Consider the following 13,177-nt stretch of genomic DNA (forward strand, 5'->3'; position numbering starts at 1 on the left):
CAAAGAACCCTTGTACAACTCACTCACAGAGGTCTATTGAGCCTGAGAGGGCTGTTGGACAACAGGCTCACCACTAATTTATTGTGGCTACTCAATATATTTAAGGAAGATGTAAAATTTTGTAATAAGGATAGAAATAATGTTTTGATATAATTTCAAATTTCATCACCTTGCCATAGTAATGAAAACGTGTATATGCTTTATTTCCATGTGTAGGTGACTTGGAAGCACCTTCCAATTTGGTTATATCCGAGCGAACCCATCGTTCTTTTAGAGTGAGCTGGACACCCCCTTCTGACAGTGTGGATAGATACAAGGTGGAATACTATCCAGTTTCTGGAGGGAAACGCCAGGAAGTGAGTAGATGACATTTACATTCACTGCTTTCTGTTGCTGAGATTGGGCCCTCTTCATTAGGGTCCCGAGAAAAATGTTGGATGAAGGGCAGGAGGGAGGCAGAGTGGAACACAACTCAGTCAAGAATGGTGCTTTCTACTTTGATCGCAGGCACTTCCATTTGGACTTAACTAAAGGGAAAGGATTTTGCTTAAATACTTAAGAGTTTCTATGAATTGCAGAAGTCAATATTATTTTTAATTAAAATTTAATTAAAGGATGCTTGGTTTATTCATGACTTTGTAGTAGAATCAGAGTTAGAAAAAAACATTAAATATGACCTATTTTTACCCACTCATTTTACAAAAAAGGAAACATTAGCTGGAAGAACAAATTATATGAATTGTCCAAGTTCTCATTGTAATCTGGTAGTTTCCAAAAACAGAAGACAATGGTCTCATTGAAGTATTCTAAGTTCTTTGCAGCTAACTACTTTGTAAGTATAGTAGAAAAGAAGGAATTGACTATAATGCCAGTTATTATTTTACATCCTCCTCTCCCCCCAGTTTTATGTGAGCCGCCTGGAAACTAGCACAGTGCTGAAAGATCTGAAGCCTGAAACTGAGTATGTTGTAAATGTGTATTCTGTGGTGGAAGATGAATATAGTGAGCCTCTAAAGGGCACAGAAAAAACCTGTAAGTCAAATTAAAAGCAAATTTCTCCTTGTTCTGTTTTTTGAGATAAAGAGGTGATGGCCCATGTGGGATTTTTTTCCAGCCAATTTTCTTACTCAATATCCATTCAACAAATGTTTACCTAATGCCTTCTTTGTTCAGATGGTCCATAAATATCTGGTAGTTGTCTGCTCTTCCTGGCTGCTCCTGCCATCACAGGACCCCACTGGTCAAATGGGTAGTCACGGCCATAACTGATTTAGAGAGAAAAATATCTTTAATAGTATTATTCAGTTCTTAGTGTATTGAGGCTTTCTGCTTTTAAGAAATCTCTTAAAATGCAAATATACTTTTCGGGGGGCTAGTCCATCAAGCCCCTTTATGTTTGTGATACAGTGACATTTTATCAGGGTGCGAAGCTCTTCAGAAGTAAGAGATGAGGAAAGGTGCCATGTGGGGAGTGGGTGTTCTCACTGCCAGCAGAAGATCCTGCATCAGCAGTAGTGAAATAGGCCATCTCTGCACAGCTCCTCCTCCTAAGCTTAGGCCCACCCTCCACACGGCACCTTTCTTCATCTAGAGAAGCTCTAAGACTTTGACTATGAGTGAGCGTTTGGGGGAGGTGTTCCTCAGTCCTATTCCTGGTAGTGATTTCAAGGCCATATGAAAGTGTTCCTTTCTCCTCTTGCTTAAGCACCAGGGGTAATAAAGGAAATCATTAAACCATTTTTAAGAGGAAGGAATGAGTCTTTTTCTAGGACCAGAACGGACTCCACTTTTTCTAAGGTCCTTAGATTCTTATCTCTCCGCCTATACTCCTTTATATTAGACCACAGAAAGTAGGATATAATGTACTTTACAATGGGAAGAAGTAATGTGATAATTCCTGAAAACTTTAAACTCAGTATACTCAATATTAGAACAAAAAAAATTGAAACCTATGTTGGTGTTAAGTAGAAAAGAGATTGTAACCCTTTTACTCTGCCTTTTGGACTTGTCTTAAAAAAATCTCATAAATCTTCTAATTCCAGTTATTAATGTATGGTACTCTCATTTCAAGCTTTTCTAAAGAAAAATGAACTAAAATATTGTATTGATTACTTATGTGTGAAGCTCTTTTATTTAAGACTAAAAATAAACTTAATCATGGCCCAGAAAAATAGATTAAAGTCTCAGGAAATTGATATCCATTTTGGCTTCCATGTGGACTTACTAGAATGCCATTTACAATCTGAAAAAATTTCCCCAATCAAATGGGTGTGATGTGTGGTCATGAGTACTAAGTGCAATGAACAATAGCACTGGATAGGGGGTGGGCTTTGGGAAAAATTGTATTAAATCTCATTGATTTCTCACAGCAGCCCATTCTATTTATCATATATTTATATAAATAACTTATGAGGACACAACTATTAAAAAGTAAGTGGCATGAAAGGAATTAGTCTAATGTCTGCTTTTATGTTCTGATAGTGCCAGTCCCTATAGTCAGCCTGAATATTTATGACATTGGCCCTACCACCATGCGTGTGCAGTGGCAGCCTGTGGGAGGAGCTACCGGCTACACTGTATCATATGAACCTGTTAAGACCACTGAATCCACAAAACCCAAAGAGGTGAGATATGTATATATATATATAAATATATTTAAGCATTGAGTTCCTGAGACTATAGTTTTAAGGTCCCCATTATGCTGAAATTATTTATGCCCTTATTTATAATTTTATACACAAGTAGATAAATATAAAATTAGGGTTGTGGCCTGTAAGATAGTTTAAGAAAACAATGGCACAATAAAGGAAATGCAATTCTTATAAAATAAAAATAAAAGCTATATTATATCTAGTGGTTGTAAATAGGATTTAATCAGATATTCCCAGAAAGTGGAAATGCTTGATTTGAGTGTCATATTTCTGTTTGGCATATCCATATGCAGATGCGTGTGGGGCCAACCGTGAACGATGTGCAACTGACTGACCTCCTTCCCAGCACTGAATATGAAGTCACAGTCCAGGCTGTCTTGCACGACCTCACTAGTGAACCTGCCACTGCTCGGGAAATGACCTGTAAGAGACTGCTATTTTTCCTTCCCTTCTTATTGCTATAAATGTATTGTTCATTAGACTATTTTTTTTCACATAATGCTAGTGATAAATTGATAATTTGTATATCAATTAGAGTTGCAATTTTTGAATTTGGGAAGAAATGCTTTATTTCTAGACTATGGCAGCCTATTAAATTGATTCTACGATATACATTATTTTTCACATTTAATATGCCTGATATTGGCATGTGACTTACAATCAATGGTGTCTTATTGCTCTTGGCAAGTTATCAATCAAGGGCTAGAGCATAAAATGATGGTGCATCTTATAACTGATGTTGTCTTCAATCTATGAAATGTATGTTGGATTGATAAGAATGGAACTATTGTGTGAGTATAGTTTTGGAGGAAGATGTTGGAGTTGATATCAAGATATTCCAAATTCTGTTGGAAGTCAATGGCATATATGAATAACTGTGTTTTAATTAAATGAATATGCCAATTAATTCATTAATCCAAAAAATATTGTCTATTATATTCCAGTCATTGGGCTAGGTGTTGAGAGTACACCATTAAGTAGTACAAAGCATTGTAGAGTATATGGAATCCTTCATGGTTTACATTTCTCTTATGTGTGCTGGTGAGTCCCTTTTGGGCTTCCTGCTTGTTTCACTAAGAATTTAGTTGTTTTTTTTTTTTTTAAGAGAAAATGACAATGATTGCACTTAAGATCATTGTCTACTTTGCTGCTACTTTGTTTCATGCTTGCAGAGGTGGACATACTGGGGTAGATGACTTAAATTTGCTAGTCTGAGCTCATATTTCTAAGGAAATTAAAAAGTACAAAGAAAGTTTGAGGAAGAAAAAAGGACTAAGAAGACAGAGGCATCGCAGTTCAGAGAAGTGAGAGTCCTATAGTGAAACTCATTAACAAATGTATTTGTTTATTTATAAATATTTATTTAAAACTATTTTTATATACTTATTGAGCAACTTTTTAATATTGGACTGTGTTTGGAGCTGGTGAAAACTGGCAAATGGAGAGTGAGGAGTCAGCCAGGAATGGAGACACATGTCCTGAGAGTGTTGAGAATATCCAAGAGTCACAGTGAGGAGAAAAAAAAGTTGGTGTGGTGTTGGAGTGCCACAGTAGAGGAAGGGAAGACACAGACACAAAACCCTGAAGGGATGGCAGTGCGGAAACATGGAGGTAGAGAGAGAGAATCTGGAAGAGAGATGTATGTACAGAGTCAAAAATGAGGGGCAATGAGAGAATGGGCGACTGGGTAACTGGAAAGAGATATATTTCTGTACAGGAAGAGAAAATGTATTCACTCATTATCTTACTTTCTTCTTTAAATGTAATTTCGTTTAATTTTGTGAAAATTTATCATTTAAATTTTCTTCTGACCGTTTAGGCTTCTGTGAGTTTTCTGTTAAGCTTGTGGGTTGCTTAATCTTCATTCTTTATTCTCATAACCATTTATTTTCCTATCACAATCTTAAGGGAGCATAACAATTTTATTTTCTATCATAACTGACTTAAATGCCTGATAAAGAAATATTAGCTGTATATTTATGATAGATTATGATTTATTATGGCTAGATGATAATAAGAGGTAATAGGGCATATTTAAATAGCATGGAAGGAGATTAACATAAATGAGGAATTAGTATTTTGATAAATGAAATATATCCCATTTTAAAAAAAAATTCATCTGGAAAAACTCTGCTCTACCTGGTAGAATTATGGTACTTTATGATCGCAGTCATTTTTTCACTTATTTTGCTGCATACCTTAAGGTTTTTTCCAAATAACTTCTTGAAAGCTTGTGTGGATGTGTTATAGCTTTCTGAATGAGAACACATCTGGATCTATTATCTCATGCTTCTCCAGTGCCTTTGCCCAGACCTCAAGATGTGAAACTCAGAGATGTCACTCACAGCACCATGAGTGTCTTTTGGGAACCTGTGCTTGGAAAAGTCCGGAAATACGTTGTTAGATACCAAACCCCAGAAGAGGATGTCAAAGAGGTAGGTTGCAAGCTAGAAAGGATATGGAAATACAGGATGTGGCCATACTTGCCTAGATGAACATATTTTCAGTACTTGCTATTTTATTAATATAGTGCTGAAAACTTGATAATTATAAAGCAATTTTTGAAAATCAATGATAAATTGGACTGTCTTGTGTTGAGCTTAGAAATGTTTTACTGGGTGATATTAATCTCAAAAACATAATCTCTTAGTAGATAAAGAGTTATAGAATCTAAGTGGTGTTTCCTTCTCATCCAGATGCCTTATATGGTGCTCTTCATTCTAAGAATTACTAAAAAAGTCATGTTTCTAAAAACAGGAGGTAGCAAGAGGGGGAGTTTGTCAGATAAGAAGAAGATAGGACAATTGAGCAGGACAGAGGGAGAGAAGGAATGTGTTATTACAAGAGTGTCCCTTTGAGGATCAACATTTCTGAGATGACATTGGGGTGGACAGTTGTTTCCTTGACCATCTGCTTTAAAGTCAGAGAAAATTAAGGGCACTTCGCCATTGAATGGATTTAAAACTAGTATATGTTTGAGAAAGTGTTAGTATAATAGTTTTGTATGTTTTCTCTGATTTGTGGTAACTCATATAGAGTACAAAACAGTACTGTATATGAGCAAAATTGACATTTTGAGATTTGACTATTGTTTACAGCCCTTGTCTATACTCTTGAAGGACAGTGGTTTGTCTACTTATTACTTGTTAAATTCTTTATTTAGTGGAGAGTTAAACTCATGATTCTAAAGTAAATTGAAAGTATGTCATTGTAAAAACTAAAAGAAAAATGAAAGAAGGAGAGAGGAGGGAGGGAGGAGGGTAATGTAAGAAATATCATTATGCTATTAAATCAGTATATATTAAATACATGAAATTTGTTCCCTTTATATAAATTTTAAAAAGTGAAAAAAAAAAGAATCTCAGAGCAATTTCTGAACATAGAAATAGTTTCTCTAAGCACCCAGTTACTAATTCTGCTGCTCATTTGTTCATTATAGAAAAGCTGAGTTAAAAATGTGCACATATTCATTTCATTCTGCATTTCCATTTTGAAAGGAGTACCAAGGCTGGTGGCTCTCACAACATTCTTGTTCATGAAATTAAAATGTGCATAGGAGACTGCTTCTCCATGGCTTCAGTTTATAAAGAATTGGAATAATATCTTAATAAATTTACATTATGTTTGTAGTCATTCAAATAAAAATCATATAAAATTTGGTGTGTTATTCAATGTGATCTCCTGAGCTATTTAAAATCACACCTTGAATATAAAAAAGAACAAACCCCAACCCAACAAAGGGAACTGGTGTTGCTGGTTTCTTAGTTGGCCTAGGACCCAGTCTGATATCACATCAGGTGTAAACCTCAGATAGCGCTAATTCCCTGATGTCTTCTTCAGGAGGAACCATTACTGTGATTGATTGATTAGCTATGTCTGCTGTGTGAGGGGCAGCAGAAATTGCAGCAAGCTAGCAAATGCCAGTATTAGGACACAGCAGGCATTGTTTTCCATGCATTTGTATGAGCAAAATGAAGAACCGAAAACACACTAAAAAGGCACACACCACTTGTGGAAGCGTTCTTGGAAAAATACCATTTCACCTTATGTTTTTCTGAGATGATAATTCATTAAGGTGGAAATAAGTGATTTTGTGCAATGAGCTCATTTATCATGTGTGACACAGTGATGTTGACATATCTTAATTTGGTGCCTATAGAATCTTTCTGCAAGCATCTGACTAATAGAGTAGAATACTGTTTATAAGATTGTCCATCTCTCCCTTGTTAGATAATGACATGGAAAGAAGGTAATGATATGAAGAGAAACAGGTGAAAAATGATTGGGTTGTTTGAACCCTCAGGCAGTCATCATTTATCAGCTATGGTATATACTGGAATATATGTAAAACATATTTTCCCCCTTTGGAAATATTTAAAGTGTGTACAGTTTCTGGATTCTCACGCAAATTGGAAATGCTGCCTTTTCATATCATGCTTCTCATTTTTTATGCTGAGATGTACAGTAAGCAACAGAGCGATGCCAGAACTAAACCCTTTGTGAAAATCATTCATCTGCTGTGTTATAATTTTAGGTAGAGGTGGACAGATCACGGACCAGCACTTCCCTCAAAGACCTCCTCTCACAAACCCTGTACACAGTCAGCGTTTCTGCAGTGTATGATGAAGGGGAGTCTCCCCCAGTGACTGCCCAAGAAACCACCCGTGAGTTGTGCTCCTGATTTATTGATAATCGGGATATAGCGCTTCACATGCACATGCGACTGAGCTTTACTGGGTCACTTCCTTTCTTAGTGTTATTTTACCCAGCATTTAATAATGCTTAGGTTTGTAGATTGTTTTTCACTTATTTTCTTCATAGCCCCGTGTCCTTTCTTTTATCTTTGTTTCAGTTCCTTTTGGGATATTTTCAGCTACTCCCATTAATTCATTTTCCAACTAATAAAATGTGTGTTTTTTATGTGTGTTGGACACTTTTTCTGGAAAACATTGATGTGTTATCAGATATTTTTTGAGATCTCACCATATGTAAAGTGCTTTCAGGGGTAACAAAATATAGCATCAAGCTATCAACAGTTTATCATATAGCTATAGAGCAAAAATAGTAGTTAATACCTGGAGTTGGGTAGATGGCACAGAGGTTGTGTGAAATGGGATTCCAGAGAAGGCAATTTGGATACAGCAGCATAACATTGGTGAGACATAGGACAGCCTGCTAGGGAATTCTGCTGCAGCTCCCAGGAATGCCACTCTTTCTCCTGCTCATGGTACTTCCATTGTATTTCACCCAATTATTTCTGCCTGTAAGTCTTATTCTGTGTATTCTACTAGCAAGATAAATACTATACTTATGAAAGCAGAGATATTAATTTTTCTCCATGTTGTACCTTCCATGTCTGGCACATAATTATTCAATCCAGTGCTCAACCCACAGTTACCTAATTCAAACAGTGGTAAAAAATTAAGTTCTAGATTTAAGCTTATTTCAAACAAGTATAATGGGAGCCATATATGTAAGTTAAATTTCTATTATCCATGTTAGAAAAGGTAAAAAGGGATAGATGAAGTTAATCTTTATATTTTATTCAAAACAATATATCTGAAATATTATCATTGCAACATTTATGAGCATGATATTTGTTAATAAGACATTTCACAATCTTGTGCAATTGTTTTTTGAAGTCCAGTGCATATCTTACACTTACAACACAGGTAAATCCATGATAACCACATTATTAATGCTCACTGGCCACAAGTGACTAGGGATACCTATAGTGGACAGCACAATTCTAGAGAAGTTAAACAACTTGCTCAGTCTCACCCAGTAATCTAATAGTAGGAACAGTGTTACAGTTTGAAACTTTCACTTCCTGCCCCTTAAATCTTTTGGCAAAGAATTGAATAGTTTCTTCCTTTGTGCCCCCATTCTACCTGATTAGGACATCTTGTCGAATTGCACAAACTGCTCCTTAATTTTGGGTTTATCAGCTTCTCCTTTTTGACCCTGCCATTTATTTGCCATGAGAGATCTCTCAGCAATTTCAATGTCTGTATGGCATCAGTTCTTATCTGGTAAGGATCATGATTAGAGATGAGAATTGATGCATATGAATAGCCTGACGGCTCTGTGCAAACTTAATAGATGTAATAGTGAGAAAAAGAAGTCAGGAACAAAAGCCTGGTGAAACAGATAATTCACTATACTGGATTAATATTTTCAATGTTTGTTTTCAATCTTTAGGATTTCCAAGTAAGTTTTAGATATACCCAAAATGTACCCATAAGAATTGGTTTGTTTTGCAGTTATGCTTGTGGAAGTGATACTATTCTCTTTATCTTATTGATCCTTTGATTTATAATTATTAGGAACACATTTTTGATGGCTTCAGATTTTGTGTAATTGGCTTTTTAAAAAAAGGTTTATTTATTTGAAAGACAGAGTGACAGAGAGGAGGAGAGAGAGCAGGGGGTGGGAGAGAGAGATAGCTTTCATTTGCCATTTCACTCCCCAAGTGCCCATGATACATGAGACTGGGCCAGACTTAAGTTAGTAGCCAGAAACTCCATCCAAGTCTACCTCATGGGTGGTAGGGATCCAAGTATTTGAGCCATTACCGGCTGCCTTGAAGGCACATTAGCAGGAAGCTGGATCACGTGAGGACCCCAGGTACTCCAAGATGGGATGCAGACATCCCAAGTGGTGACTTAACAAGCTGCACCACAAATCCCACCTCAGGTAGGTGACTTTGGTTACCAGGAGATAAAGAAGTAATTGACACTAAAAGCTCAGGACTAGTGGCAATCCTGAATTGCTTGTGTTGCAAACCAACCAGAGTCTCTGGTCAATGGAGAGACTGTGATTTGGAATTTCACTGGTCATCAGGGCTACCTGGCATTTTGCATTCTGGGTCAGTACAGTTTGCTTTATATCATGTGTAATATTAGTGATTTATAGAGAAAAGCTTATGCATAGATTACTAAGGTATGATTGCAATTCAGTTACAACTGTGAACATGTTCAGAATGTCTTTTGTGTGGTAATATTCCTAGGTTGGAATTCACTGTATGTTTAGGCAGGAATTTCATCAGCGATCTTCAGAGTATAATACTTTTGGTGTTGTTCAAAGTAGGGTAGACATTTTCATTTTTAACTTCAGTGGTTATATCTGTAAAAATGGGTTTCTTTTGGGCATTAGAACAATAAATTCTGAACAACAAATGGGTAACTATTTCCTTGGCCATCATCTTGAATGTGTTATATAGTAGTATAATTAGTTCATGTCTTTCTGGGGGAAACGGACTTCTTAACCAGGGATCTGTATTCAAAGTGATCATGGAAAAATGGAATGGAATTAAAAAATAATGTGTGTTTTCCCATGAACCTTTTGAAGACCCTTCTTATGACTTGGAGGCTCTTTGATGATTAGAACAGACAGGTCCATGAACTGTCTGATATTAGATACTAGAACTTGTGCTTTGTTTATTGCTGTGTTTAAGAGTTCATGACTTTGATTAGATTCTCATGAAGTTGAAGACACAAAAAGGTTATGAACTATAGAGCTAGAAGTTGCTGCTAAGTGGTACCTTTAAATATGATTTTAATGGAATATCAGTACTAACCAACTGTATGCAAATAATGAGTGCAGTTTCCAGAGCTCTGTGTTATATCATTTTCTAATGAATTGAATTGGTAAAATGTTTGGTTCCAAGCAAGATATTAAGTGTTTCCATGCCAAATAAAATACAAAAAGGCAATTTATTATATTAAGTTTGTAATTCACATTAAAAAAACAGTCTGTCTTTTTTGATGATAGGACCTGTTCCAGCCCCCACAAATCTAAGGATTACTGAAGTAACACCAGAGAGTTTCAGAGGAACTTGGGATCATGGAGCTTCAGATGTGTCTCTCTACAGAATAACTTGGGCACCTTTTGGGAGCTCAGATAAGATGGAGGTAGTGTTAACTCTATTTTTTTTACATGTCTCATTTCATTATAGGGGAGATTGTTTGAAATATGTGTTACACTGTTATCAGATAAACATTCTATTTACCAGATAAACTTTTCTAAATAATGACATTTGAGCTCATAGCAGGAGGAACATTTGATTAAATAATGTCAGCAAAATGCCATTGAGTGTATATAAGTGGAGACTTAATTTTGTCTGGGTGTGTTTTTGTCCTCTTTCCAAGACCATCTTAAATGGAGATGAAAATACTTTGGTGTTTGAAAACCTGAACCCCAACACTCTCTATGAAGTTTCTGTTACTGCCATCTATCCTGATGAGTCAGAAAGTGATGACCTGACCGGCAGTGAGCGCACATGTAGGTATTCAACTTTCAAATAGGATATTGATATTTTAAAGTTAGTTTTCAAAAAATAGAGCTACAGCTACATTGGTGATATTTTCCCCAATTCTGTTTTCTTTTAGTGCGTCTGATACCTTTAACAACACAAGGTAAGATTTAATTTGGTGAATTATTTGTTTGAATGAACAAACAATTGATGAATGAAAAATACTATAAAACACATTTTGAATAGGATGTTGGTTGTCACTGCTTTTAAATAGGCCTTTTAAGAAATTAATTAATTAAGTTTATCTGAGATGCAGAGAGACAGACACAAACACAAAGAAAGATCAAGTGAGTGAGTGAGAGAAGGCTCCCAGCTGAAGCTCAGAGCCAAGAAGGCACCCTTTTTCTCCCATGTGGGTGATAGGGACGGAATAACTTGAGCCATTACCTGCTGCCTCCCAGGGAGCACAATAGCAGGAAGCTGTAATCAGGTATGGAGCTAGGACTTGAACCAGGCATGCTGATATGGGTACCCCAACTGGCTTTTACCTGTTAAACCAAATGCCCACCTCTGACATAAGGCTTTCTTTCCTTTTTAAAAGATTGATATCTATCTATCTATCTGTCTATCATTTGAAAGGCAGAGTGACACAGAGAGGGAGAGACTAAGATCATCTATCCACTAGTTCATTATCCTAATGGCCACAACAGCTGGGGCTGGCCTAGCCTGAAACCAGGAGCCAGTATCATCCAAGTCTCCCACATGGGTGGCAGGGACTCAGTTGCTACTTCCAAGGCACATTAGCATGGAGAAGGATGGGAAGTGGAGTAGCCAGGACTTGAATTAGCACTCTGACAGGGCATGTGGGTGTCTCAGTGAGGGGCTTGACTCACTGTGCTACCATGCATGTCTCTATGAAGACTTTCTTAAAAGAAAAAACAAACTTTGTTTTGTTACTACTTGTTGAGGAGTATATTAGCTTGGCCTACCACAGTAAAATATCAGACTGGATGGGTTAAACAATAGAAACATATATCCCTATCTCTCATTAAATGGTAAACTCCATCCAGGTGTGGGGTCTCTCCTCTGTTTCTCTGTCAGAGAGTAGGTATTCAGAAAATTTTGCTACATAATACTTTAACAAATTAATGATTAAACAAAGGGAAGAAAGAAGGGAGGAGAGACAGACAGTTATTCTATAACAAATAACTCTACGTTTAGGATTCCCTTGGGAGCACTCCTTTGAGGTTTTCCCTTGCTGAGCACCTGGGGACTGGAAAGATCAAGGTGCTGGCCAACTCAGTTCATAGTGGGGCTTTCCTCCAGGCTTGTATACAGCTGCCTTCTCACTGTGTCTTCACATGGTAAAGAGAGAAAGACAACAAGGTCTCTCCTGTCTCCTATAAAGACAAAATGGAGGAATCTGGAAAACATCATTCTGAGTGAAATAAGCCAGTCCCAAAGGGACAGATATCATATGTCAGCGTGATCAGTGACAACTAACTATGCATCTAAAAGGAAACCTGTTGAAGTGAAAGGGAAACTATGAGAAACAATGATGTGATCAGCCCTTGTCCTGACTGTCGAGGAACAACTTAATACCTTATCCCTTTATCCCTTTTAGTGCCTGCTAATATTAACTGATAGAATTAAAAAGGAGAGAACAATCTAACATGGGAAGTGGGGTGCACAGCAGACTCATAGAATGGCAGATGTCCTAAACAGCACTCTGGCCTCAGAATCAGTCCTTAAGGCATTCGGATCTGGCTAAAAAGCCCATGAGAGGATTTTAGGCAAGGAAAGCCAAGACACTGTGGTAAAAAAAAAAATAAAGAATGACCTAAATGAAAGATCTCTATGAGTGATTTTCCATCGGAAAGAACGGGCCATCAAAGAAGGAGGTACCTCTCTCTGAAGGGAGGAGAGAACTTCCACTTTGACTATGGCCTTGTCTAAATAAGATTGGAGTTGGCGAACTCAAAAGGCTTCCATAGCCTTGGCAGCTCATGACAAGAGCCTCAGATATTACTGACACCATAAACAAGAGTGTCAGTTGTTAAGTCAACAACAGGAGTCACTGTGCACTTACTCCTCGTGTAGGATTTCTGTCCTTAATGTGTTGTACTATGTGATTTAATGGTATAACTTGAACTCAAACAGTACTTTACACTTTGTGTTTCTATGTGGGTGCAAACTGTTGAAATCTTTACTAGGTATATACTAAGTTGATCTTCTGTATATAAAGATAATTGAAAATGAATCTTGATGAAGA

At 36.8% G+C, this 13,177-nt stretch overlaps 1 protein-coding gene across 7 annotated transcripts in view; it reads left to right on the forward strand.

Annotated features, from left to right (window-relative positions):
* Window positions 1-13,177, forward strand: part of COL12A1 (collagen type XII alpha 1 chain) — a 128,036-nt gene that overhangs the window by 54,349 nt on the left and 60,510 nt on the right. For 4 of the 7 annotated variants that reach the window (XM_051855515.2, XM_051855519.2, XM_051855517.3 and 1 more), the window contains 9 exons: window positions 217-356; window positions 903-1,032; window positions 2,482-2,624; window positions 2,945-3,074; window positions 4,950-5,086; window positions 7,186-7,315; window positions 10,425-10,564; window positions 10,802-10,934; window positions 11,042-11,068. In XM_051855515.2, coding sequence (XP_051711475.1) covers window positions 217-356; window positions 903-1,032; window positions 2,482-2,624; window positions 2,945-3,074; window positions 4,950-5,086; window positions 7,186-7,315; window positions 10,425-10,564; window positions 10,802-10,934; window positions 11,042-11,068 — 1,110 coding nt within the window. The remainder of the gene's footprint in view (window positions 1-216; window positions 357-902; window positions 1,033-2,481; window positions 2,625-2,944; window positions 3,075-4,949; window positions 5,087-7,185; window positions 7,316-10,424; window positions 10,565-10,801; window positions 10,935-11,041; window positions 11,069-13,177) is intronic. The other 3 variants (XM_051855516.2, XM_089333009.1, XM_089333007.1) reach the window with 1 other exon arrangement.

The sequence above is a fragment of the Oryctolagus cuniculus genome, chromosome 5 (assembly GCF_051225735.1).
Source record: "Oryctolagus cuniculus isolate XC-2025 breed Fujian yellow rabbit chromosome 5, ASM5122573v1, whole genome shotgun sequence".
NCBI classification, from domain to species: Eukaryota; Metazoa; Chordata; class Mammalia; order Lagomorpha; family Leporidae; genus Oryctolagus; species Oryctolagus cuniculus.